Source organism: Orcinus orca, chromosome 8 (assembly GCF_937001465.1).
Source record: "Orcinus orca chromosome 8, mOrcOrc1.1, whole genome shotgun sequence".
Classification (NCBI taxonomy): domain Eukaryota; kingdom Metazoa; phylum Chordata; class Mammalia; order Artiodactyla; family Delphinidae; genus Orcinus; species Orcinus orca.
Genome location: NC_064566.1, coordinates 81584776 through 81611203, shown reverse-complemented (window position 1 = coordinate 81611203; position 26428 = coordinate 81584776). Strand labels below are relative to the sequence as shown.

The window sequence follows — 26428 nt, the reverse complement described above, 5'->3', positions numbered from 1 at the left end:
AAAAAAAAGAATCCCATTTTGGACCCAGAGACACATACAGACTGAAACTGAGGGGATGGAAAAAGATTTTCCATGCAAATGGAAATCAAAATAAACCTGGAGTAGCAATACTCATATCAGATAAACTCGACTTTAAAATAAAGACTGTTATAAGAGACAAGGAAGGATACTACATAAAGATCAAAGGATCAATCCAAGAAGAAGATATAACAATTATAAATATTTATGAACCCAACATAGGAGCACCTCAATACATAAGGCAAATGCTAAGTGCCATAAAAGGGGAAATCTACAGTAACACAATACTAGTGGGGGTCTCTAACACCTGACTTACACCAATGGATAGATCATGCAGACAGAAAATAAATAAGGAAACAAAAACTTTAAATGACACAGTAGAGCAGATAGGCTTAACTGATATTTATAGGACATTCCATCCAAAAGCAACAGAATACACATTCTTCTGAAATGCCCATGGAACATTCTCCAGGACTGATCACATGCTGGGCCGCAAAGTGAGCCTCAGTATATTTAAGAAAATTAAAAGCATATCAACCATCTTTTATGACCAAAACACAAGGAACTTAGGAATCCAGTACAAGAAAAATACTTTAAGAAACAAAACACAAGGAGGGTAAACCATATGCTAGTAACCAACCAAAGGATCATTGAAGAGATCAAAGAGGAAATCAAATCAAAAAATACCTAGAGACAAATGAAAATGAAAGCACACCCACCCAAAACCTATTGGATGTGGCAAAAGCATTTCTAACAGGGAAGTTTATAGCAATACAATCTTACCTCAGAGAACAAGAAAAATCACAAATAAACAACCTACCTTTACACCTGAAGCAACTAGAAGAAGAAGAACAAACAAAACCCAAAGTTAGTAGAAGGAAAGAAATCATAAAGATCAGAGCAGAAATAAATGAAATAGATACAAAGAACACAATAGAAAATATCAATGAAACTAAAAGCTGGTTCTTTGAAAAGATAAACAAAATTGATAAACCTTTAGCCAGATTCATCAAGAAAAAAAAAAAAGGAGAGGGCTCAAATTACTAAAATTAGAAATGAAAGAGGAGAAATTACAACTGACACTGCAGAAATACAAAGGCTCATAAGAGACCACTACAAACGACCGTAAGCTAATAAAATGGACAACCTGGAAGAAATGGACAAATTCTTAGAAAGGTACACCTTCTGAGACTGAACCAGGAAGAAACAGAAAATATAAAGAGACTGATTACAAGTAATGAAATTGAAACTGCAATTAAAAACCTTCCAAGAAACAAAAGTCCAGGACCAGATGGATTCACAGGTGAATTCTATCAAACATTTGGAGAAGAGCTAACACCCATCCTTCTCAAACTCTTCCAAAAAACTGCAGAGGAAGGAACACTCCCAAACTCATTCTAAAAGGCCACCATCACCCTGATACCAAAACCAGACAAAGATATCACGCTAAAAAGAAAATTACAGACCAATATCACTGATGAACATAGATGCAAAAGTACTCAACAAAATACTAGCAAACAGAATCTAACAACACATTAAAAGGATCATACACCATGATCAAGTGAGGTTTATCCCAGGGATACAAGGATTCTTCAATATACAAAGTAATTTGATTCAACTCTAGGTACATAGTAGTTTACAGTCTTATTGATAAGATGGGACAGTCAACAAACATGAAACAATCAGCAGACAGTACATGACACCCTATGAATAAATGCTAGGGTGACTTGTATGCAAAACAATGTCCCTGTGTGGTGCACAGATAATGAGTTTGGGGTGAAGTTTTTACTTAGCAAGGTTAGACTTAGGAAGAACTGGAAAAACTACTCTTTTACTTGCAAATATGAGCCTTTTCTAATCCTAACCCGTTAACAATGAAGGTGAATTTCTGTCCTTTTTTTTTTTTTGGACTTGTCAAAAATACACTTTTTTTTTTTTTAATTGGCATACATATATATATTTTGGAGCATAGTTGATTTACGATGTTGTGTTAGTGTCAGGTGTACAGCAAAGTGAATCAGGTGTACATATACATATATCCACTCTTTTTTAGATTCTTTTCCCATATAGGTTATTACAGAATATTAACTAGAGTCCCCTGTGCTATACAGTAGGTCCTTATTAGTTATCTATTTTATCTATAGTAGTGTGTATATGTTAATCTCAATCTCTTAATTTATCCCTCCCACCCCCCTTCACCTTTGGTAACCATAAGTTTGTTTACTACTTCTGTGACTATTTCTGTTTTGTAAATAAGTTCATTTGTACCATTTGTTTTCAATTTCACATATAAGTGATACCATATGATATTTCTTTCTTGTCTGACTTACTTCACTTAGTATGATTTGCAGCAGCATGGATGGACCTAGAATTTCTGACCTTTTCAAGACCTTCAAGTTGAGCATTTCATAGTCTTTTTTTTTTTCCCTTTCACTAACAGTTCTTCTGGATATATATCTTTTGTACTATCACACAATCATTCTACTACAGCCTGAGACTACTTCTATGGTCAGTCTTTGTTCAGAATATAACAAAAAGGGAGGTGAATAGTCACCCTCAGTAAAAATTAAATGTTAAGGGAAGCTTAGGCAGTTAAAGAAAATCATGAAAGGAATGGAGACAAGGGTTCAGAACTTATTTCCAATAAAAGTGTAAGATGATAGGGAGATGGAGAGGGAATAATACCACCATGATCAGCACAGTTAAAACAGGAAACTAAAGTTATTTGGGTAATCCTTATCCAGAAATGAAAGGGAACCTGTTAGTTTTAACTTCTCATGATTTGCACTAGTAGCTGAGCAAAGGAGAAATAATGAGAGATCAGAAGCAGAAGGACAGAGAGAACGAGGTGTGGAGCAATGAGGAAAGAAAAAGAAAATGAGGGAAAAAAACAGTCAGAGGTTCCAACATAGGTTGGAAAATATTTTGTCAGTTCATTTTTTTTCTTCCAAAAGGAAGAAGTAATCCTTCCCAAAGGACTGGGAAATCCATTTGCTGACTACAGGGGACTTCCTGACAGTGAACGCAGAAGTTCTGAGCAGCAGTTTCCCAATCTATGATTAGGAGTCCCCGCCCCCTGAATGGAGGAAGTGTCCAGTAACTTTCATTTTCAAGCCTGTGCTCTTCTCAAGGCATCAGGAAGGGACTACGGTTGTTACATATGGCTGGTGAGTAAGGGTCCTTTCCTAGCTGAGGGTCAGGAACTTGGGTCTTAGAAAACACTTATTAATTGCTTTGTGACAGGAAGAAATATACAAAAGGGAAGTGAGCCAATCCTGTGCAAACTAAATTCCTTATTAGCTCTGTGTAACTTGAACGGGGGGACACTGTCTCGGAGATGCTGAAGGAGAGTATGGTGTCCAGATTATCTCAGAGCCAGGAAGAAGTTATTTCCTTTTTTGCAGCTCCTGGTAATCAAAGTGAAGGGTGGATAAAGACAAATAGAGTAAGTTATTTATGTGTGAGAAAACTCTGAAAATTCCTAAATGCACTCTGAAATCTTCTCAGCTTCCTCTTGATTCCATAAAATTGTCCCCGTAATCAGATAAGTGAGTCTTTGAATTCCCACCCCCCCTTACTATATCCTATATTGAATTATGCTCTTTGTCTTTGTAAAGTAACTACATTTTCCTCCCATTCTAGCTGTGGTGCTAACTACTCTAGCACAGTATTTCTTGGATTGCTATCACAGTTTTTAATTGGTCTCCCTCTCTCCAGGATTTAACCCTCCTATCCATACTGCATACTGCTTTCAGGTCACATATCTTACACACAGAAACTGGAAAGTATAAGAGATGGAATCATTGGCTATTTATGTAGCTAGTATTCAGGTATATCATATCACTTCTTTTTGAATTTAGAATTTTATTTAATTTATTTTTTTTTTATGTAGCAGGTTCTTATTAGTTATCCATTTTATACATATTAGTGTATATATCACTTCTTTGGCTTCATTTTCTTCATTTGAAAAGGAAGAGGTTCAACTAGATCAGTGGTTTCTAAACCTTACAACAAATCTAAATAATCTGTAGACATTAACAAATTTAGATTATTTCCCCCTTCATAACCCCGAATTACTCAACCATGGATAGACTGTAAGCATTTATAATCTTTTAAAGATCTACAAATGATTCTTATGTAGCTGGACTAGGTTTGTCTGCAGATTAGCATTGTTAGGAAAGATGATCAGATCCTTATCTTTCAGTTCTTACCTTCTAGGTATTTACAAATGCAATTTTCTTACTCAGGAACATACAATGGCTCTGTATTGCCTTTTAAAAAATGTCTGAACTTGTCAGACAGGTTTTCCTACCTTTCAAAATATATTTATTCACTTTACCATTAATCTCTCTAAAGCATGATTTCAGCTTCATTAACAAACATTTACTTGCATTCCCCCCCCGCCCCCGCTCACACTTTCTTGCTATTGTGTTTCTTTATTTCTTATTTTCCCTGTAGTGTAATTCTTTCCAAGGTTTCTGTCTCATCTCACACATTTAATTTAAGCTCCTAAAATGTAAGGACTGACTGTTTTCTTATCTTCTTCATGGTGCTCATACAGCATTTGACTGGGGAGTAGTACATTAAATTCACACTCATGGCTGCCTCTTTAGCTAGGCAGGATGACCTTACTTGTTATTGAATTGGAATCAGGACATCATTAGATAATAGATATGATAAACTGAAAAGCGGTAGACAAAACAAGTAAAGTGACTCAATAAACATAAACTAATGAGTTTGGTTGCCATTGTTAACTAATTAACAACTATAAGGAAAAAAATGTTAGCTTAGGGAGAAACAAGTTTCTCTGGGAGCATATTGCTCTGACACTCAGTCTAGTCTTAAGCATCAGGGAGAATTTCCTAAAGAAAATGCCATGTCATCTGAGACCTGAAGATAAACAGGAAGCAGTTGAGAAATAGAAAGGAATGTTGGGTGTGAGAAACTGTACACATAAGGATCCCTAAGTAAAGGCTTTGTAGAACCTGAAAGAAAGGTAAAGAGTTTAAAATGTAATGAGCAAGGTGGGTATAGTAGCAGAGGATGAGGCTGAATGAGAAGACCTAGATTAGATTAAGCTGAGACATTTCATGGTTACGTCTAGATTTTTAGAACACTGACTTTGCTTCATTGAGAAGAACAGATTAGAAGGGGACAAGAGTAGATTTATCAGACTCTTAGAGTAATTAAACAAGAAAGGATGTTGGCCTGAACTAGAGTATCAAACAGTTAGAGAGGGAGAAGTAGTCAGATTCTGCAAATATATAGCAGATAAAATCAATACAGTTTGAAGTGAGATGGAAAATAAGATACAAAGAAAGCAGAAGAGGTTCAGTATCACCAACTTTTACTGATTTGGTGTACTTGACTGTAAGATACCATTAACTAGTACATATAGGGAATGAAGAAGGTGATGAAAAATGAGAAGTTCAGCTTTTTAAAAGTTGAGTGTAATGAATTTGTGGGATACAGAGAAGGGATGAATATATGAGCCTCAAATTGGGGATCCACCTTTGGGCTGAATCTATAAATTCAGGGATAATTTATTTATTATTTAAAGCTAATAACTGAAGACATGAGAATGTGTAGATAATAAGAGGATGTAAAGTAAACATTCTTTGGTTTTATTGTTTACCATATTTCTCCCAGTACCACTTATTCAGTCAACACTCAACCTGTTGAAGGCAGAAATAAATAAAATAGAAACCCAGAATTCAGTCAGAGTAAACATTTCATAGATTAACCTGCATGTTGTTCATAATTCTTCAATCTTTCTGTTCTGACATGTGTATACTCTAGTGTAAGACCAGTGTTTCTGCCACCTTTTCTAAGAAGAAGCATTTTGTGACCTCATCTGCAGAAATTTACCCAGTCTTTTCTGAGTCCCTGAATCACTTTCTATTCTCTTAAGTAACTCTTTACCAAGTATCATGTAAAGTAGTTTGATGATTTGAGTGGGGAGTCGATTCTGAACCCCTGAGTTTGAATCCCTTCCTACCCTCTTACTAAACATGGTGTACTATTCACACAATTTGGATCAAATATTTAACTAACTTCTCTGTGTCTGTTTCCTTTACTATATAATAGAAATATTAATATACATGTTACATGGAATTTTTATTAACTTTAACTTATAAGATTCATATGAAGCACTTGAGACCAATGGGGCCTCAATGAATATCAACTATTATTACTGAAGCTGTACTATGTTTAACTTTATAGAATATGGTGTAAGAACAGAATTTGAATCCTAATTTGTGTGATCTGGGCATTTTATTTAAATGATCTGTAAAATAGGGAAAATATTAACCATCTCATTGGATTATTGTGAGGGTCCATCATATTAATATTTATAAAGTATTTAGTACAGAGACTTCTAAATAATAAAAATATTGTATATTGCTTTAAATGTATTTCTTTTTAAATCCTAAATGCATAATAGATGTTAGCTGTTATTAAATGAACTGATATTGGGTAACTTTTTATTCATGCTTTGTAATGTCCATGTTTCTTTCTCATAATATTTGCCCAATAAACATTTACTGAAAGGATACTTCAAGACAACATGAACAATGAGGCTGGTGCTTCTGGGGCAAAGTTCTTGTTCAATGTCTTGGTGCATTTTTTTTTAGAATATGTCATTTTGTGTCAAGACTATCTTTATATCTAGATGAACTTTATAACTGTCTTTGTAGATTTAATTAAGTATTGATGAGATACCCTGCCTTCCCATGCACTATCCATTCAAATAATACCTGTGGTATTACAATAAAATACTTATTAATTTGACTTCCTTAATCACCCACAAAAGTTCTAATTATCCCAGACAGTAATATATTAACCTGGTGTCATATTGATCTACCATATTGAAAGATCAGTCATCAGATTATTTTCAATTCTGAATTTTTTATTGAGACAAGATCAAGTAAAAGGAAGCTTTGTATTTCTGACAGAAGACACACACAACAAAAACCCACTTAAGATTTTGGAATCTGTGGGCAAAGAGCTCATTACTGGCGTTTTGGATGACTTGGTGGGAAAAAATGTCCTGAAATTGGAGGAAGAGGAGAAGAAAAAAATTTATAATGCCAAGCTTGAAGACAAGGCACGGGTCTTGGTGGACTGTATGCAACAGAAACGCCATGAAGCAGGTCAAATCTTTGTTCAAACCTTCCTAAACATAGACAAAAATTCCACCAGTATAAAACGTAAGACTGGAATTATTTTCAAGGGATATCTTAAATTTTTCAGATCTACTTGGCTCCAAGGCTGCTCCACTGTCCTCTAAGTTCCCCATCCTCCTATTACTAAAGTATAATTTTCACTAAACCTATCATTGTCCTTTTAGAGGCCACCTTGTCATTTGTGGGAAGGTATCTAATTTCCAATTAGCTTAGAAGTTGAGTCCTTGTGTTTAGGTTGATCATAGAGATCGTTAATTGTAGAGACTTTGTAGTAAGGGATACCTGGAGTTGAACTCAGGTTTCTGTCACTTTGGACACTATGTGACTTCATTCAAGTTTCTTAACCTCCCTAAGCATCAGTATGAGCATCTGTGAAATGGGGACAATTTCAGTCACTTCATCACAGGCTTTGTAAAGCTAGGAACATAATGGCAGACACAGATTGACAATTCCTAATATTTTAGCTCCTTTCTGGAACTCTCCTCTGAACTCCAGATATATTTAGCTCTAGCTGCATATTCAGCATTTCCACTTGAAGGTTCCACTGGCTTCACAAAGCTAAGATATATAAAATGAAACACTTTATTCTCCACATCAAATCTATTACACTTCTTTCCCCTGTTTATCTCATTAGACAGGACTATAATCCACTGAGTTTCTTAATCCAGATCACAAATGTTTTCTTCACCAATGAATAATAGCTCTTAGCAGAGTGCCAGAGACATAGCAGGCATGTAATGAATATAGGATGAATAGGCAAATGAAGAACATGCATGTAATAAATATTAGTTACCAGAATTATTTTTAGCTTATAATATTTAAATGTTTACTGTGCTTATTCATTTCTGTGAGTTACAAAATATGATCAGGAGAATACTTATTCAATATAAACTGTCCAATATATTAACATCTTTCAAAACTTCACTTTAAATGAATTATGAATATTACTAGAGTCTAAATATCCTCAGATCCAAGTTCACCAGTGATGGACTCAATTTGGTATAGAGTTTAACCTAAAATTCCAGCCTGAATACTAGCATTTATCAATAATGATAAGCAATAATAAACAACATGCAACATAACTGTAGAGACCTCACTATAGCAAATAAGCTTTTTCAATAATCCCTTCTCTATGGAGAAGGGACACTCCCACCAGCAGGAATTATACACTAGTCTAATAGATGTCCAAGATTGTGGCCTAGGCTATGTTATCATTAACATTTAATTTGGTCCTTGTGCAGGTTTATTACTTTCTCTTAAACCTGGGATGGGATAAAAACAATTTGGATTTAAAAACAAAATAAGAGAACAGACTTGTGGTTGCCAAGGGAGAGGGGTGTGGGGGAGGGATAGATTGGGAGTTTAGGGTTAGCAGATGCAAACTATTACATATATAATGGATAAATAACAAGGTCCTACTGTATAGCACAGGGAACTATATTCAATATCCTAAAATAAGCCATAAAGGAATAGAATAGAATAAAATAAAATAAAATAAATAAAAACAAGATCAGAGATAATTCAACAAATGGGAATCAGAATTTAAATAAGGGGAACTTCAAAATGATTTTAGCAACCCCAGGAACTAGAATGAACCTTAAACTGAAATAACCTATCCCATCAGCAGAGTCTGTGGCAGGCAGGTGGCAGGTATAGACCGTTTCATGAAGTATCCAGTAGCCCCCTGAGTTCTATTGTACATGGAACCTCCAGAGGAATCTCAGGACACCTAGAGTATACTGGCCCAGGAGAACAGGAAGCTTGGTGAGTGGGGCTATTAGAATATGTAAAAGTCCTAGCCAGGCCTTTTGGGCATGGATATAATTCAGAGGGTTCTTAATGAGATACTGAGGAAATGGAGTGGGGGATAGGAAGAATCTAAGCTATTTGTTTCAATTATTTAGCAGTATATGTACATACTATGTGCCAAGCACTGTTATTCAGTCAGAGAGATAATTACTCAAATTCCTACTTGCCAAGGGAGAAGGACTTGTCTTATCTAATATCAGTATCTTTAGTTTTGTTTCAGTTTAAGGGGTTTCTTGAGCATTTCATTAGGTAACAGATAAAACTCAGATATTAAAGTTTTTATCTAATCTGCTTATTTTCTTATTTCTTTTTGCTGTGCTCTCAGGTCCATGGGTACTCCTTTTGAACAGCAGGCTACACTATATTACATTGTAATGAAATGATTCAGTTTCATGATAATTTTACTATTAGACATAAGATAGTCTAATTTTCAGTTTTCTCTGTAAATAGTGTATCTATATATAGACATATAATGGTCATTAGGAGATGACATTTATTAAATTCAAGAGTACACCAAACTTGTCAATGACCTGGAAACAGGAGACTTTCAATGACAAAACATACCCTCTGACCAGGGACTATCCCAAGACCCTGGACTTCTTCACATTGGCAGAATCTTCTGCAGTAGGAAAGGAGAGTATGTGTCAGTACTTTATCTACAGAAATAAATGTTAAGACAGTTTGGTAGACTTAAAGACATACCATTTGCTGTATCTCCAGAGCTTACATTTTTAGCATACTTTTTAGAAAGACATTTATAAAAAAATATTATTTAAAAACTAATGGAAACAAATAAATGAAATTGAAAAAAATTATAAAGTTTAAAAACTGAAAAATTTACAGAAGATAATATTGCCTTTCTAATTAAAATAAAATAAAATAAGAGACTGTCTTGGTTCATTCATGTAAATGAACATAAAGGTTTATTCCTTTCATAGACAAAAACCTTGTTATGTTAGGTCTTGATAAACCTCTTCTGATTTTTTTTATGAGGAATCTCTTCCTTCCTTCTCCAAGGGAGGGCTCTGGACTTTCCCAGTCTCTTGCACAATCTTAGTCAAATGAGGCCAAACAGTTTCAGAAAATATTACATTTCTCATTTCCAACAAGGAGAAGTTATTTCCTCACATTTTAAAACATGGGTTGAAAATTTAGGGCTGGTTATTCAGCACTTTGGAGGCAAGGACATTCAGAGTAATGTAGCATCTCTGACAAAAAAATTGTACCTTCGACACTGGATGCAATACTATGATTAATGCATAGCATTTCTACTTTAAATAGCTGATTTCACAACTCGGTGAATCATTGAAGCCTATCTCCTCCGGAAAGGTTAAGAATTCACGCTGAGGTTGCTGAAAAAATAATACCTGGTTGGTACCGGATTTAGGATTCTATTAAGTATTTGAGTGTGTATGTGTCTGTGTTTGTTGTGTGAATTAGGAGTGGACTTGAGATGTCATATTACCCAATATGATAGCTACTGGGCACACGTGGCTTTTAAGTGCATAAATTGTGGCTAGTAACAGGTTAAAATGATACTATTTTGGATATATTGTTAAACAAAATATATTGTTAAATTAATTGATTCTGTCTGTTTATATTCAATGTGGACATTAGAAAATTTTAAATTGCAGTGCCCTCCCCACCTGCAGCTGAGGCCAAGTCAGGAAAGAGCAACAGGCATCTAAAAGCACAGGAAGGCAGAACCTGTGAGATCTGACCTCAGCTCCATCCCCAAGAAATCAAGTGGTCCAACCCCTGAGGGACAGACCCCAACAGACCCCCACCCACCAGTTTTTTCTCCAATGTGCATAGATCAGATCAGGATGAAGGGAGGAGGCAAGACTCTATCACAACCTATGTGTTTGGGGTCAGGTGTCCCCCAACAGGTTTGTCTGTGTTTGCACCTTGTCCTGTGTCTGAGGTGCTGTGGCTGTATCCTCCTCCTGCCCTGGGATATTTGTATCTCCTGGCTTTGTAATAAGTGCTGCATACTCTCAAAAAAAAAAAAAAAGTGACTCAATGTGAGTGTGACTTAATTCTATTTCTAGTAGATAGCACTCTGATAAATATTTACTAAATGTACTCTTGCTCACAGACAGTAGAAAGTCCACACAGATGAGTAATACCCTAGAGTAAAACCACTGGAAAAATCAAACTGTTTTCATGAGTAAAGGGAAGGCTAACTTTGACCCTAAATCATTAAGGTGTCTTCTTCATAATATCAAAATCTATTATTGCATTTTTGAGTGGATCTGTTTTTACTACCAAGGATTTCTCCCTTCTTTCCCAGTCGTAATACATCTGTCTCCTCACACACAGGTTAGATACAACTATAACCCAACATGTTAAAAATCTTTTCCCAGGATAACCCTTTTCTGTCAGTTTTCTTAGGTGATAACTGGGTCACATCGTCAGATATCACAATTTATATTATGCGATGTATTCTGCAGCTCCTGAGGAAATCGTGACTGGACCAGATGAGTCAGCAGAAACTACAGATACCCTCAAGCTTTGCCCCCATGAAGAATTTCTTAAACTGTGTAAAGAAAGGGCTGAAGAGGTACTGTGCTCTGTACAGGAAAGAGAGGAAGAGAGAAAAACAATTGCTTTCACTAATTACACAATTTCTTAAAGCATTAGTTACAGAGTGGCAGGGTGGGACAGTGGATTCCTTTTTCATAGATGCTTTGAGCAGGAAGAAATCACATGGCTTCACACAGATTCCAATTCTCTTTCAACCCTATGATAAAATACAAGTCTCTCACTTTTTTCATTTATTTGTTGTCCTATATATTTGGGATTTATTAGAATTTTAGCTGTAGTCATAGAATCAAAATATTTATAAGATAACATGGCTGAGTAGTAATTGTTTGCATTCCAGTTAAAAATTATTAACACCTGCAAAACACTATAAATTAAAATAGTACCAGAATGGGCTTCCCTGGTGGCACAGTGGTTGAGAGTCCGCCTGCCGATGCCGGGGACACGGGTTCGTGCCCCGGCCCGGGAAGATCCCACACGTTGCGGAAAGGCTGGGTCCGTGAGCCATGGCTGCTGAGCCTGTGCATTCGGAAGCCTGTGCTCCACAACGGGAGAAGCCACAACAGTGAGAGGCCCGCGTACCGCAAAAAAAAAAAAAAAAAAAAAAAATAGTACCAGAATAATGTTACCCAAGGCAAAGGATCTTTATTTTTAGCTGGAGTCAATGGCAAATATCTCCTGGTTTTTACAAAATTTGATCTGAAACTTGATTGTTAAGAAAGATTTGACTAGGTGGAGAAGAAAGAGGAGAAGGAGAGGGTAGGAATTGTTCTAGTCTCCTGAAGATTCTCAAGTAACCATCACAAATATAATCTGGATCATTGTCTGGGCTTTTGAAAAATAATTCCCTTCCAATTTGTACTTCCTTCTATTGTCGATTCAATCCATTACTAAAAGAGAGAAGACAGTGTCTTCTGGTACAGGATAGGAGAGAGGACATCTATGCAAGCCCTTAAAAGCAACAGTGATTGGTGTATGAGGGTTTAAGAGAGATTTAGGTAAATCAAACTCACTGCATATCAATTTCCTGCAGATCTATCCAATAAAGGAGATAAAGGCCCGCACTCGTCTGGCTCTCATCATATGCAATACAGAGTTTGATCATCTCCCTCTCAGGAATGGGGCAGCCCATGACATCATGGGAATGAAGGGGCTGCTTGAGGGCCTTGGCTACAGTGTGGATGTGGAAGAGAAACTCACAGCCAGGGTAAGGGCCCCTCACCCACCCCAAACACATACATATTCAACACATATCTTCCTAACAAGTGAACTTTATAATATTAAGCAAATAACTTTAACAACCATAGGTCTCATTTGTGTGTGTGTGTTGTGTGTGTGTGTGTGTGTGTGTGTGTGTATCTAAGTGTGTGAATGTGTGTTATAAAATAAAAATATTAAGACAGGTGAAATCTATATCTCTTTAGATCTTCAAATATCCTCAGTTCCATAAAACTGTACAAAAACTGATTGGCATATGTACCCACAAAATTCTTAATTCTGAAGTGGGATGATTGAGATTCAGCCCCAATATTTCCCAGAAAATTCTGGAGTAATGAATGTTAGCAGGAGTGTGATCACCATATAAATACTGAATCCTGACTGTTCCAGGGGCTATTTTGGCATTGGGGATGGGTCTGTAAATGAGACAGAAGGTTCCCAGCTCACACTGATCTAGGTTCACTTGGTGGGGGGTGATCAAACTATAAGCAAAACAGAACATTTCAGAGATTTGATGTATCTGTGTGTCTCTAAGATTGAAAAGAAGTGAAAAGGAAATGAAAAGGAAAAAGGAAACATAAGAACAAATTGGTGAGTGAGGAGTAATAATGTTTGATGGAATGGCCAAGAAAGACATTTTGAGGAGGTAATATGGGATCTGACACATGACTATCAGAGACAAGATAACTCTGGAAAGATGTGAATGAAATATATTCCAAGCAGGCTCGACTACAAGTGAAAAGTCTGAACCTAATATGAAACTGGCACTTGAAAAGTACAGAAAGACCAGTGTGATTAGAGCCTAGAGGAGGAGGAAGAATGTCAGAAGGGAGAAGTATACTTACGTCACAAGTTTTATTTTATTCTAAGTATGGTGGGGAGTGCCTTAGAAGGGAAGTGGTATGATACATTTATTATTCAAGGTTTTTATTAAGTAATGAGAGAAAATACAGAGATGAAAATGAAAGTATATAACGACAATAAGCAAATGTAAAATGTATTGGGGACAGGTTATATAATGTCAGAAGGAACAAAAAGTTGAACCCATTGATCCATTATAGAAATAAAAATAAAACTATCATCAAGTAACCACTATGTAAAGCCACCATTATTGGAACGTTACAGATGTTTCTTATACTGATCATAATAAATAGGAGGTCAGTTTAATTTTAATGCTTGTCCTGTTAAAGTAACACTTTGCAGTCTTTTTCAGGATATGGAATCAGTGCTGTGCAGATTTGCTGCCTGTGAAGAGCACAAATCTTCAGACAGCACATTCTTGGTGTTCATGTCTCATGGCATCCTGGATGGGATCTGTGGGACTATGCATAGTGATGAAAACCCAGATGTGCTACCTTATGACACCATCTTCCGGATATTCAACAACCGCAATTGCCTCAGTCTAAAGGACAAACCTAAGGTCATCATTGTCCAGGCCTGCAGAGGTGGTAAGTTCTGAGATGAAAAATCCAAAAGTCATAAAGGTGTTTACAGAGGACTGTAGTATGTTTTGTTTCTAGGGGAAACAATCTTAAACCCCATCCAGTGAAAATAAACTAAATTGAATTATTAGGAAATTCCAATTAGGGGGCTGGTATCATGAGACTCTGTTTTGTTAGCTGAGAAATTTCTGTTCAATTTGATTCAAGGTAAGTGGTGAAGGAGATCACCAGAATTCTCAAATCAAAGTTAAACAAAAATATTCCAACCTTGGAATGAAATCATTTAAATGACAACTTTACTTGTAAATGTTTTACAGACATTTTGACATTCTCTGGCTTGAGAATAATTTCATTTGAAAGTCAGCTATTATGTGATAGCAGTATCTTTTTTTTTTCTCATATATTATTGAAAGGGAAATGAATAAGTAGATGAGGGAAACTGGGATTGCAGTGACATTTTTCTTTGCTGTTTTTTCCTGACTCCCAGTTCCCTTTTAGCTTTTTGGAACAGTGTTTGAAGATGAAAAGCCAAAATAATTTAGCTATAAAATGATAACTATGCTCTGAAATTATGCAGATAAGGCTTTAACTTCTTTGTTATTCTCAGCAAGTGGGTTCTTCCAATTCTAAAATGCTGTCACTATTAATTGGCATGTTGCTCAACAACACAATAAAAAGGCAAACTGTTGTATGTGGGGTGGAGATACACCTGTATGTGTGTATGTATGTGTGCACATGTGTGTGTGAAACTGGTTAGAATAAACATTGTAAAAGAATGAAGTGGGCAATTGTAACAGTCATACTGAGGGAGACACACAGTGTGTAGGAAATTGATGTCTCTACAGCAAATCATGGGGAATTGTGGGTCAGTGACTCTCCAGCAGCCTTGGCAGACAGCTCTTCACAGTCACCTGAGAACCTGGAGGAGGATGCCATTTACAAGACCCATGTGGAGAAGGACTTCATTGCTTTCTGCTCCTCAACCCCACGTATGTGTCTTTCAATTGCAGACATGGATTTGTGGGTCTGAGGCTACCTCTGAAGATTCTAAAAAAACAAGATAAGCTCTGGGCAGCAATTATTTGACGCAAATTTTGAATGCTGTGAATATATTTTACTTATTCTTCACTTTTAAAAATTGACTTTTATTATATGTTGCACTTTACAGACAAAGGTATAGTAACCATTAAAACAACCTAATACAAGAAAATCCCTTTACCATCACACTAGTTAAAAACAAATGATTGATTCAGTTTTCTATTAAATCCATTCAACATTTTGAGTAGAGTTTTATGGATCTAGGGACTGATGGCCATTTCTCAAAAATTATCAACTCCAAGCCATTTTCTCCATATTTCCCATCTGGTACTATTTAGAGTGGTATCCCAGCAAGAAGGTGGATGCCCTTTTAAAGGAAGAAGAAAATGATACAATGGGACTTATTAGGCCTACTATTAGGGGAACAGTATCTAGTCCTTGAACTTTAGGTAATCATCTTGAGAAGCCTTATATCTGAGGGTTTCTAATTTACATATTTTTAAGTACTTTTACCACTGTATGCAGGTATAATTAACATACAAAAAGCTGCACATATCTAATGTATACAGTTTAATGAGTTTGGAGATAAGTATATACCTGTGAAATTATTACCACTATCTATACCAAAAACATTTCCCTTCCCTCCAAAAGTTTCATTAGATCTTTTTATTTATTTTGCTCACTGTATTGTGAAAGACATCATGGTATATAATCTGTAAACAATCACCTATGTGAACATGAGGAAATTCTTTAATCCTTCTGAGCTTCTATTTTTCATCTGTAAAATGGGATAATTACAATTATCTCTCAAGCCTCCTTTAAAAGCCAAATGAATAAGCATAAGTCACATAGTAGAAAGTCAATTCCCAAAATACAAGGTAATCACTATGCAATGACCTACAGTTTTGATGAGCTGCTTCTTTAGTTCAACTTCTTTATGGAAAATGAGTTAATGAAAGGTTGTAAGTTCTTCCCCTAAACATGTCAAGATAATTCCCAAGCTATGTTTTAAAAGACAAAAAATGTAAAAAAAAAACATGGTGAAGGCCACAGCCCAAGGCTTACCATTCCTTATCGTCATAGATAATGTGGCCTGGAGAGACATCACAAAAGGTTCTCTCTTCATTACTCAACTCATCACATGCTTCCAAAAATATTCTTGGTGTTGTCATCTAGAGGAAGTATTTAGAAAGGTAAGCTCCTCTCTCCTTTTCTAATCATGTATTTGTTCAGGAAGAGTTTACTATTATTTGCCTTTCAAGTGACAATGACAGATTTTTGTCAGACAAACGAAAGTAGAGTGGTACTGGTTTCTGTAATCCATGTGTTTAAAATCTGATTTACAAAAAGACTATGTTAATGTACCACAGCAAAAGATCAAAATAGAACAAAATATTATAACATGTGAGCTTGTGTGTTATGGGCTATAAGTTCTTAAAATTCAAAGAATGGAAAGTATTTTGGATTAATTTTCACTGCTTCATTTATTCAATAAATATACATTGGATGGTCTACTTGGTAATGGTTTATATCTTCATGACACAGGGGTAAATGAGACATATGTGACATAAGGCTACCTAGAACTAACATTCTTGTGAGAGAGATGGGTACTGAATAAGTAGTCCAACAACAACAATAAAAAGTGTGTGATACAGGTTGTGATAGGATCCAAAAGAGAAAGTCCTAGGGCACATGAAAGAGAATGTAGGAGAAAAATTCTTTGAATAGAGTGGCCCAGAAGGGAAGACTTGATACTTCTTCCCCAACTCAGGACATTCCTTATTTACCCCTTCCTTCCTAATTTATTTTCCTCCAATAGCTCTTACTACCACCCACCCAGTATATATTTTGTTTGTTTATTGTCTGTATTTACTCACTTGCATGCAAGCTCATGAAGGCAGGGATTTGTTCAACACTCAACAAGCTGGAAGGGAGGAATTAATATTCACTGAATAAATAAATGTATGAATGAGTGAATAAATGTCCCTCCTTTTTTAGGGAGAAAAGTATTGGTATTAAGAACGTGGGAAAGTGTGGTTATTTTTAAACTAAAACCATAAAGAACAATAGCACTCCCATGGGAAAAGAAGGATATACCTTTAGTAAATTGGAGAAGATTGCATTGTAACCTGAGTCACAGTCTCTGTGACTAGGAGCTTAGGAAGTTAAGTCCTATTGGATGAATAGGATTTAGACATACTTTCAAGGGAATTCCTCAGAAGAGATTAGAAATAGTGGATCTAGGTAAGTAGGATCTCATTGATCAGTCTACAGAAAAATACTTCAGAGCTCATCTTGATGGTGAATGTGAATATTGCTCATCATTCAGGCTTTAAGGACAAAATCCTGGGATTTTAACCTTATTGAATTGAGGAGTTAACCTTGTTAGAGTTTGAAGATAGAGGATCTCTGAGGTCCACTTTTCATGAACGAACACCAAGGGATAATTAATCATCAGATCTGTAGATCAGAAGTGGAAACTAGGAAAAAAATGCAGTTTGAAAAGACTTGAATTAGGCATGAAGTGTGTATTTTGAGATAAAGAGCATATTCTGACATTAGGTGTCATTTCTAAGGGGTAGGGTAGCAGTGACAGGGAATAAGAATGTCCAAGGGCTTGGTTCCATCGATCCTAGGAGCACCCTTCATTCGAAGAATTTTTTGGCTCATTGTGCAAAACATATTTTGAGAATGCATAAGAGGTACGTATCAGCCAGAACCTCTTTTTGTTTTTAGGTACAAAAAGCATTTGAAAAACCAAGTGTTAAAGCCCAGATGCCGACCATTGAACGACTCTCCATGACAAGATATTTCTACCTCTTTCCTGGCAATTGAAAATAGTAAGTATCAAGAGTTTTTGTTGGCAGGCAGAATAAGTGGGACAGTGATATTAGTAGTGAGGTCCAATGACCAATGACAGCCTATTGCTTTAGTAGTCAAATTAGTAAATTAGTATTCCTTGTTTATGTAGTTTGTTGATTAGTTGCTAATTTTTACCTTATTTATATGCATCTGGATCCACCCCTCCATCTCTACAATCATCAATCAATAAATCAATCAACCAAGAAGGTAAGCCAAATCAAGACAGAAAGTAATAAACAGTGAAGGACACAGGGTAACAATTATTAGCATAGACATGTACTCATGCTTCCATTATTACTTATATTCATGTCTCTCTCTCTCTCTTTCTTTCTCTCTCTCTCTCTCTGACACACACACACACATTATTAGTTACCAAATATTGCCTCAGATTAAAAAAAAAAAAACAGAAAAAAGAGGTGACTGTAGAGAAAGCAGGACTGTGGTCCTCTGAGTGCAGGTGTCATATTACTGATACTGAGCTACCATTACTATACAGTATAAAATGCACCCTGGAAGAGTTTGTGTCAATGAAGACTCTGGTTCTCTGACTGTTCTCACAGTGTAGATCACAGAACATTCTGAGTCAGTTCTCAGATTCTTTTTTTTTTTTTTTTTTTTTTGCGGTACAAGGGCCTCTCACTGTTGTGGCCTCTCCCGGCTCCGGACGCACAGGCTCTGCGGCCATGGCTCATGGGCCCAGCCGCTCCACGGCATGTGGGATCTTCCTGGACCAGAGCACGAACCCGTGTCCCCTGCATCAGCAGGCAAACTCTCAACCACTGCGCCACCAGGGAAGCCCCTCAGATTCTTAATTACTGTTCAGAAACCCCTTCAATCACCCATATTAACACTTAAACAAAAAATTTTTGGTCAAATTATTTTAGAATGTGTTTATTGAGTTTAGACCCAACAATTATTTACTCACTCATAACAGCTTTATATCACACTATATTATAAGCATATTATTAATCTCCCTCTCAGAAACATAATTAAGTTTATATTTTATAGTAAATTTTATCTCAATTCTTGAAATATTTACCCACCATCTTCTACCCCTGGTTTCTGACACCCTGGCTAAATAAATGCATAGATACTTCAGCAGAATAGCTTTGACTGCCTAATTAGTCCAATAGAACCATATTTGGGGATTGAATTATTTATTTGACTAATATTTATCACGCACTTACTATGTTCCAAGTTCTGTTCTAGATGCTTGGAATGTACCAGTGAACAAAATAAATGGAGTCCTTGCTCTCAGAAAGCTCATACTTTAGTGAGTGGAGACAGACTCTAAATACACAAGCAAGTTAATATATGTTAGAGAGTGGTAAGAGCTAATAAGAAAAAATAAAAAGGGCTAAAGAGACACAAAAAGATGGATACCGGGGCTTCCCTGGTGGCGCAGTGGTTGAGAGTCCGCCTGCCGATGCAGGGGACACGGGTTCGTGCACCAGTCTGGGAAGATCCCACATGCCGCGGAGCGGCTAGGCCCGTGAGCCATGGCCACTGAGCCTGCACATCCGGAGCCTGTGCTCCGCAATGGGAGAGGCCACAACAGTGAGAGGCCAACGTACTGCAAGGTAAAAAAAAAAAAAAAAGATGAATACCATACTGTTATAAATAGATTACTCAATAAAGGCTGCTTTGAAGTAATGAAGTGATTTGAAATCAGAACAAAGAATGGATAGAGTAAGGGAGTGAACCTTATGGCTCTAGTGGGAAATGAATCCCAACACCAGAAATAGGAAGTACGGATGCCCTGAGGCAGATGTGTGCTTAAGACTTTTAAAGTACTGCAAGAAGGCAGCTGGCTAGAGAATAAGAGTGGGAAAAATGGCAGGGTAAAATTCAGAAAAATGGTGAGAAGCTTGATCACATGGGCCTTGATGATCACATGTAAATGTTTTAAAATCTTTTATCCTAAGTGAGATAGGAAACCCTTCAAGAGCTTTTGAACAGAGAAATGATATAATCTAACTTAGATTTTGCAAAGATCACTCTGAGTACTTTTTGATGAATAGACTACAAAGGTCACAGATAGAAGCCAAGGGAAATGGCAAAAGCATATGGAAGAATCACAGTAAGGGTTGGATTGAAGGCTTCCAGGGATCACTATCTTAACCGTCTGTTCTTTTTCTCTTCTTCAGAAAATCACAGGAAGTTCAGCTGTTTCAACTTCAAGAAGCACTTTTACCAGTACAGAACGCATGTTTAACCTTTTGTCTTTCAGTGAAAATGAAAACAAATGAACTGTCGTTTTGGGGGGTCTTCTAATAGAGAATAGAATTTCAGTTAAAATGGTGGATGTATGGAAATGAAGTGGAAGAAGCAAACTGGATTTTCTAGTTTTATTGCATATAATATCTGCACTTCATTGAGTAAGGGGAACTGGTCATGACTTGCCCTCAGCAATAGGGTGAAAGGAGATGGTGCCCATCTGGAGACAAGAGCTGTAAATTGGTCAGCTCCTCCTTTATACACTCATTAAGCCCCAGGCCTAGAATTGTGCAGAAGAAGTTTCCTAATATATTATTTAACCAACATCATAGCTTGAGTTCATTTTTTTCTTCAGTAAGTTATGATTTTAGCAAATTATGCCTATGTGTCTTTCTTCCCATCTATAAGTTAATTTGCTTTCTTGTTGATTATTTTCTTTCCAGATTTCTGCATATTTCCAAGCTTCAGGAAAATTTTATTATTTAGCAAATATTTGGTTATTGTCTAAAATAAATTGGGCTTTTGATTCAAGATTGTGTAACTGAGTATGTTTGTTTGGAAAGACAAATATTATTAGATAAAGAACAGCAAAGAGATTGGGGAGTGTCAGCAATGGAAGAGGAGAATGTTAAAATTTCTGGAAGGGTGAATCTTGGTAGAAGAATTCTGGCACATGGTCATCTGAGCTACTAAGTAAGGAGATGTACCACTTCTGTTACATACACACAGAATTCTGAATAAATATTTTAGTACATGATGAACTGCATTAAAAAAATAAAAAGATTCTCTAGATGTCAAGTACAACCATAATAGGTAATATTTATTATTGTATGTCAGGATTATTTTAAGGATTTTGATTGTTATAAGGGATTGTGTGTATATAAGTAGCTACTTTAACCCTCATAACAGCCCTATAAAGTAATCACTAGCAATATTACCATTTTACAGGTAAGGAAACAAAAGAAAATAGAGCTTAAGTGATGTGCCCAAAGTTACACAGTTAGTAGGTGGCTGCACCAGGATTTCAAGGCAATCTGGCTTGCTCTGGAATCTGAATTATTAACCACTGTACCACCTTACATCTCCAAAGCAAGGAGAAACTGAAATTGTATGGGTTTGAATTGTAATTCAAACTTCAATTTAACTGAAGTTTGAATTGTAAGGTTAACTAACACTACAAAGATTCATGATGTTTAGGTTTCTGGACTTCATTTGTCCATGTGGAGACATGAGACACATCCCAAAGTTCAAAAATATACAGGGAGAGACTTCATTCTCTGACTACTGCATGATAATATTAGAAACCTAATAACATAAAGACTGCCACACATTTCCACATAGTTGGAAATAAGAACACACACAGATAGTATATACATATACAAACATAAATTATGAAATATACATAAACACATATAAAAAGAAGAAAGGAAAAAAGTATAAACTAAGCATTCAACTTGAGAAGTCAGAAAAATACTGAACCACTTAGAAAATAGAAGAAAGCAAATAATAAATATTAAAAAGAAAAAAATTATGAGATGGTAACAAAACAAAAAATTGAACAGATCACTTAAGAAAAATCCTGGTCCTTTAAAAAAGAATGGTCAGATAGCAGATGTTCAGCAAGATTGAGTATGAAAAAATAGAATTAGCACAAAGACAATATTAGAGATAAAAAAAGTGCAACAAATAGAGATAAACATAAATTTTAAAAAAACCATAAGAGAATACAATACATAACATAGATGGAATTCTAGAAAAAGTGAATTAACAAGATTAATATATAAAGAAATTAAAAGACAAATGGATCAATAAACATTAAATTAATTATTTTTTGTCATATCTACTGCAAAAATAATTAACAGATCCAAGTGACTGTAGACAAATGTCTTACAAAACGTTTAAGAAATTGATAAACTCAATTTTACATAAATGCTTCCATAAAATGAAAAGATAAGTGAACTCCAATTCTTTTAAAGATCTAGTACAAAACTGATATGAAACTAGAGAGGTAGAAGCAAAGTTAGAAAAATACAGGATGATTTTTCAGGAACATTGATGTAAACATTCTAAATAACATGTTAGCAAAGCAATTCTAGCCATATATGAAACATTACTAATATTTTTTAACCAGCTAGTATTTATTCTGGGAATGCACTTATAGTTTGATAATAAAAATAATTATGATAGCATTCCTCAAAATAAGAGATCAAAGGGAAAATTGTGATATTTTAAGAAGTTTAGAAGGCATTCAATAGTATTCAGAATTTGTTCATAATAAAAAAGAAAAACAGAGAGAAAAGCAATCCCTTAATCTAAAAGCATGTATCTAATAAAAGCCTATCAGGAAAAAAGGAACAGAGTAATAGCACTTAATATGAGAAAATCTATAGCTTTCTTGTACAGAAATATTGAAGTATTATCTTTAGATAAAAATTCAATTTTGCACTAGACTTCCAAGACAATAAAACCAAAAGTAAAAATATTTGGAAGCCAAGAAACAAAACCATCACTATTCCTGAAAAATATGACATTATTTATTGAAAATTTCTTAGAATTAATATATAGTCCCCACATTTGCAAGAATTGAGTCAATATACAACATTTAATAGCATTCTTATATTCAAAAGACAACCAATTAGGAAGTACTTTTTGCTTTTTTAAAGCCTCTCTTTGCAAAAGCAACAAATATAACATACTTATAGAAAATTCTAAACAAATAGTTGCAAAGTATATGTGGAAAAATATTTTTTTAAAAACATTGAGTGATATAAGAGAAGATTGACTAGAATGAGGGATAGATCACCATCATTGATAAGACAAATAAATGTAAAAATATCAATTTTCTACCCATATTAATCTATAAACCCAACAGAATCCCATAGAAAATCTAACAGAGTATTTTCTTGAACTTCACAGATTGTTTATACTGTTTGTTTGGAAGGTGAGACAGTAAGAATAGATAAGAGTAGAAGTGACGGTCATGAGCAAAATTCATGTTTTGAAAGTAAAGTCAACAGACTGGATAAAGTTTTGAAAAAAAAAAAAAAGAATTACATGTTCCACTCTGAATAACCGGAACAATGAAATTGGCTTGAATAACTGTAAGAATAAAATGGAAAACACTCTCAGAGGAGGTAGATGGGAGGTGGGGGTTGAAGTGTCAAGATTGAGATATCTACCAGACATTCAAATAGATGCCCGTTGACATTGGCTATATGAATATGGTATTCAGGGAACAGGCATAGGCTGAATGTTAAAATGTTGGGTGCCTTCCTATACATAAACAGTATTGAAAACCAAGATACTGGATGAGGCTGCTAAATAAGTGAGGAAAAACAGAGCAGAGACAAAAGATATGAATTAACTGGCAAGTGTTACTAGAAGAAGCAGCCAGCTGAAGTAGCAGGAGAATCAACACAGGGTTGTTATTTGAAAGGCAAATGAATGAAGGGTTTCAGGAAGAGGTGAAAATATTACTGTGAAGTGCTTCTATAGGTCAAAAAGGCTATTGGGGATTAAATATTTAATTTGACAATGTGGAAGTCACTGGTTACATTAACAAGAGTCATTTTGGTAGGGGGCTAGAGACAAAATGGTGATTGGAGCTGGTTCAAGACAGAATAAAAAACATTTGGAGACAGCAATGATAGACAATGATTTTGAGGAGTTATGGGGAAGTGGGATCAGGGAGGATTTTTTAATATGGAGTATTATAATGTATTTTTATGGTTATAGTGTTGATATGAGTAAGTGGGGAAATCAATGATGTAAGAGAGCAATGTGACTATTGTTAAACAATGTCCTTGTGTAGGTGAGAGTGAGTGAATAGAATGAAGAGAGTGATGGTTTGGCCTTAGATAGAATTACAGGAGTGAAGGCCAAGTATAGGAGACCAGGTAATTGTGAGTTAGTAGATCTTGAGACTAGAAATATTCTTTGGGATAAAATTATTTGGGAGATTGGACCCAAAGAGAAGGAAGTATAGTCCCAACATATCACTTTTCCAGACAGATTGCAATATGTACATAGCCAAAAATAATGTAAATGTTCTTCATTGGTTCTTTAACATTTGGTTATTATAACAGACAAAGCACAGAAGGCTTGGTTGTGGATACACAAGTGAATGAAAATCTTAATAAGTTGACAATGTAAAATAAAAATATAGGTTAAAAATATTGGTATAATTGGAAGTGAGAAAAGACAGAGGAGATTGTATGAGGGCAAAAATCTTCAATTTACGTAGAAGAAAAGTAAGCTACTGAGCAACACTGATGGAAGAGGAAATGAGGGTTAAATATATTATTTAATATTTAAAAATTGTGATATCAAATATTAGGTAGAATAAGATGTAAATGAGGCAGTGTAAATGAACTGCATCTCATTTTTCAAGGTAATCAATGGCATTGTTTGTATTTGATATATAAGAAAATAGAGGGATAAAATAGGCAAGTTATTGAGAATTCTGAAGATTACCACTAGAAAATAAAAATAGAAATCATTTAGGCAAGTGACATGTAGGATACAGGATCGAAGATTGGGAGCGATACTGCAGAATATGGTTTTTATTAAACACTTTGCTGTACTACTGGATTATTTACCTTAAGTGTGCATAATTTGACAAAATATTTTAAAATTATAATCTATCAACACTTTAATACTGTATAGTCATCAAAAATGAGATAGTTCTTTATGTCTTGACTTTTTTAGAGGTTTGTCATACATTGTCAATTTTTTAAAAAGCAAATTATTGATAATATGGGAAAGAAGTTATAGGTAAATATGTGTTTATCAGTTATCTATTGCTGAGCAACAAACTACCCCAAACTGCAGTGGCTTAAAACAATAAACATTTACTATTGTTCACAAGTTGACCAGTTCACTGAGTGGCTCTTGTCTTTGGAATTATTCATGTGTCTGAGATCACCTGCATGTAGGGTAAGCATCTATACTGACATTGTTGGGACCTACTATATTTTTGGAAAGCATCTGGCTTTCTAAAGTGTAAATACAGAGTGAAGTAAGTCAGAAAGAGAAAAGCAAATATCATATATTAATGCGTATATGTGGAATCTAGTAAAATGTTACAGACGAACCAGTTTGCAAGGCAGAAACAGAGACACAGATGTAGAGAACAAACGTATGGACACCAAGGGAGGAAGGTTGGGGGAGATGAATTGGGAGATTGGGATTGACATAAATACACTAATGTGTAAGAACCTGCTGTATAGCACAGGGAGCTCTACTTCACTGTACAGTAAAAACTAACACAACATTGTAAAACAACTATACTCCAATTAAAAAAAAAAAAAAACTGGTCTAGCATGACCTTGGCTGAGACAACTGGGCTTTCCTGTATGTGATGTCTCTTATTCTCTAGTAAACTAGGCCAGGCTTATTCACATGGAAGTTCAGGTGTCCAAGAGGTTAAAGTGCACAATGCTTCTGAAGATCTGTGCTCAGAACTACACAATGTCCCTCTACTGTATCATGTTGGCCAAAACAACTTACAAGGCCAGTCTGTAGTCAGAGCAAAGGGCATGGATACAAGTAGGCCAATGATTGTGGCCATTAATAAAGTCAGTATTGTATTATGTGTTTTTTATAAGAATAGAAAAAGATTCACAAAGATAGAAGCTAAACATATAATTGCATTATATATTTATAGTGTTGTATGTTTATAATGTGAAATTAAAGAAGCTGGATGATCTTACTCTGTTTCACAAAATTTTCTATTGTTTCATTTTCATGGAAAACATCTATGTATTATTTTAAGAAATTTTTAAGAGTTCCTTGTGCATTTAACAGATAAAAGTATACACATGAATCTCATGGATAAACAATACCCAGAACTGACAAAATAGCAAATGAGGAGAGAAGTAAAGAGATCATTTATCTGGGTTTTTAAAACTGTTTGGCATATCTCAGTCAATTTCTCTCTCCCCTTCACCCAAGGCTTCTAAGTTCACACTTCATTTCCGGGGTTGAGGAGACATCAGTCAAGTGAGGCACCCCTACTATTTAGTGGCTAAGGGGTGGCACAGAGACAAATAAGGGTCAATTTGACTTATTAACTGTGTTAAAAATAGTCTGGAAAAC

The 26428-nt window shown here is 35.4% G+C and overlaps 1 protein-coding gene across 6 annotated transcripts; it reads left to right on the top strand.

Annotated features, from left to right (window-relative positions):
* Window positions 1–2744: 2744 nt before the first annotated feature.
* On the top strand, window positions 2745–20863 carry LOC101290090 (caspase-13). 6 transcript variants are annotated; one of them, XM_012537587.3, is made up of 9 exons: window positions 3122–3185; window positions 6975–7226; window positions 11465–11574; window positions 12589–12762; window positions 13987–14221; window positions 15061–15204; window positions 16337–16446; window positions 17990–18093; window positions 18320–20863. In XM_012537587.3, exons 1-8 carry the CDS (start codon window positions 3179–3181, stop codon window positions 18086–18088), a joined length of 1131 nt encoding a protein of 376 aa, XP_012393041.2. In that variant the 5' UTR covers window positions 3122–3178; the 3' UTR covers window positions 18089–18093; window positions 18320–20863. The 6 variants fall into 6 exon arrangements, with proteins under 6 accessions (XP_033265932.1, XP_012393041.2, XP_033265931.2 ...); XM_012537586.3 differs by having other exon boundaries at window positions 3123–3185; window positions 20263–20863; XM_033410037.2 differs by having other exon boundaries at window positions 3123–3185; window positions 17990–20863.
* Window positions 20864–26428: the final 5565 nt, after the last annotated feature.